Genomic DNA, 1,830 nt, shown 5'->3' with positions numbered 1-1,830 from the left:
TAAAAAAATAAAAAATACAGATTGATGCACATAACATTTCGCGTTTTACAAATTCGGAAAAGGGCCACCACATCCCTATCAAAAGCTCATCACTATAATTGCCACACAACAGACATTTTAGCCTACAAACTCTTCTTTCTTCACATATAACCTTATCTTTTTTTTTTCTTTCTTCAAACAAAGAACATCAAATCTTGAAGAAAAATAAAAACACCCAATATTAGATCTTAGTATAAATTTTATTTTATTACATTTTTTAAACATTTTTTTTATAGTCATGGATAATATGAGAGTTGGAGAACAAGAATTGAAGCAGAGCAATAAAGAAAACCAGAAAACAGAGCCACCACAGTCCGGCGGTGGTGCTGCGGCGTCACCACCGTCAGCTTCATCATCTCCGGCGCATGAGTTCTCCTTCACAATTTCACTTCACCCAACAAATTCCACAAAAGCCCTTGAAAGTAAAACCAAACAAAATCTGAATCCGAACTTGAACCCGAACCCGAATCAGAACCCATCCGCCATTGATTTAACTCCAGCTGATGAAATTTTCTTCCATGGCCATTTACTTCCTCTTCATCTTCTTTCCCATCTTCCTGTTTCACCTCGCTCTTCAACAAATTCCATTGACAGTTCAATCCCCATTAGTAAATCAGAACAAAAAATCCAAAAATCCATTAATCACTTAGATGATGATGATGATGATAATTCTTATTATGATTTAAACCATAGTTTTCATCATCATCCCGAAACAACAAATTCATTTAACATACCCAAAGATCAAAAACCCAAATCCAAATCTTTTTCCATATTTGGATTACCCAAACGAAAAAAAGGCGAAAAGGATGAGAAAGAAAAACAGAGGAAGCTGAAATTCGATGTAAGTCAAGTTTTGAAAAGGTATATGAGAATGGTGAGACCATTTTTATCATTTGGAAGCAGAAAAAATATGCAATTTCATAGACAAAGTTATTCATATTCTGGGAATTTGAGTTTTCGAGGAAAGAATACTAGTAATAGTAATAATAATAGTAGTAAAGGAATAAAGAGAGGTGCATATTCAGCTCCAGTTTCTATGAAGAATTCACCAACAAATAGTGGATTACTTGTAGCAACACCTGGAGGTAATTATGGTAATTCATCATCTTCTTCAAGTAGTGATAGTACTATGGAAGAATTACAATCTGCTATTCAAGCTGCAATTGCTCATTGCAAGAAATCTAGTTCTTCAATGGAAGACAAGAAAATCAAGATTTCATCATCATGAAGTAAAAAGGGAATCTCGGTACACTACAGCTCCCGCTATGTGCGGGATTCAGGAAAGTATTGAACCAAAAGGGTCTGCGAGAGGTTATTTTCATGGTGTGAACCTGCGACCTCCTGATCACGTGAATTTGATCATTTTTATCCTCTTTGGTACTACTTGTTTATTTCTAGCATAGTTAAATTTTTATTTTTAATCCTTTGTGTATCATAAATTCATAATCATGAAGTATATTTGTAAGTATTTTTTTTTACCACATGAGCTTAAAGTATGGATTGGCAGGGCATTGGACAACCTTGTAGAATTGATTTTTTTCATGTGAACTTTTCTTCTACATTGTGTGTCAGTGCACAGAAGTTAAACTCTTTTTATGAAATCGACATCGTAATTGGTTATCAATTATCATTGCTTTCAAATGTTGATAGAGATCAATTAGGCCATTGAAAGAACAATATAAGTATCTTGATTTGAATATAAGAGAAAATTCCCCAATTTTACTGCTATGTTATTTCGATTACTTTCTTTTCATTCATGCTTTGATTATGTGTCTTTTAAGCGGAGAGTCT

General features: G+C 33.8%; 1 protein-coding gene across 1 annotated transcript; it reads left to right on the top strand.

Moving 5' to 3' along the window:
- On the top strand, positions 1-1,558 carry LOC102602293 (BRI1 kinase inhibitor 1-like). Its single transcript, XM_006354836.1, has one exon. The coding sequence runs from the start codon at positions 278-280 to the stop codon at positions 1,265-1,267; it is 990 nt and encodes a 329-aa protein (XP_006354898.1). The 5' UTR covers positions 1-277; the 3' UTR covers positions 1,268-1,558.
- The last annotated feature ends 272 nt before the right edge of the window (positions 1,559-1,830 follow it).

The sequence above is a fragment of the Solanum tuberosum genome, unplaced genomic scaffold (genome assembly GCF_000226075.1).
Source record: "Solanum tuberosum cultivar DM 1-3 516 R44 unplaced genomic scaffold, SolTub_3.0 scf00184, whole genome shotgun sequence".
NCBI lineage: Eukaryota > Viridiplantae > Streptophyta > Magnoliopsida > Solanales > Solanaceae > Solanum > Solanum tuberosum.
Note: the sequence above shows the minus strand (reverse complement) of the source record. Positions and strands in the feature narration are given on the sequence as shown.

Coding starts and splice junctions, on each gene's coding strand:
- LOC102602293 (XM_006354836.1), top strand. CDS start 278: ATGGATAATATGAGAGTTGGAGAACAAGAATTGAAGCAGAGCAATAAA.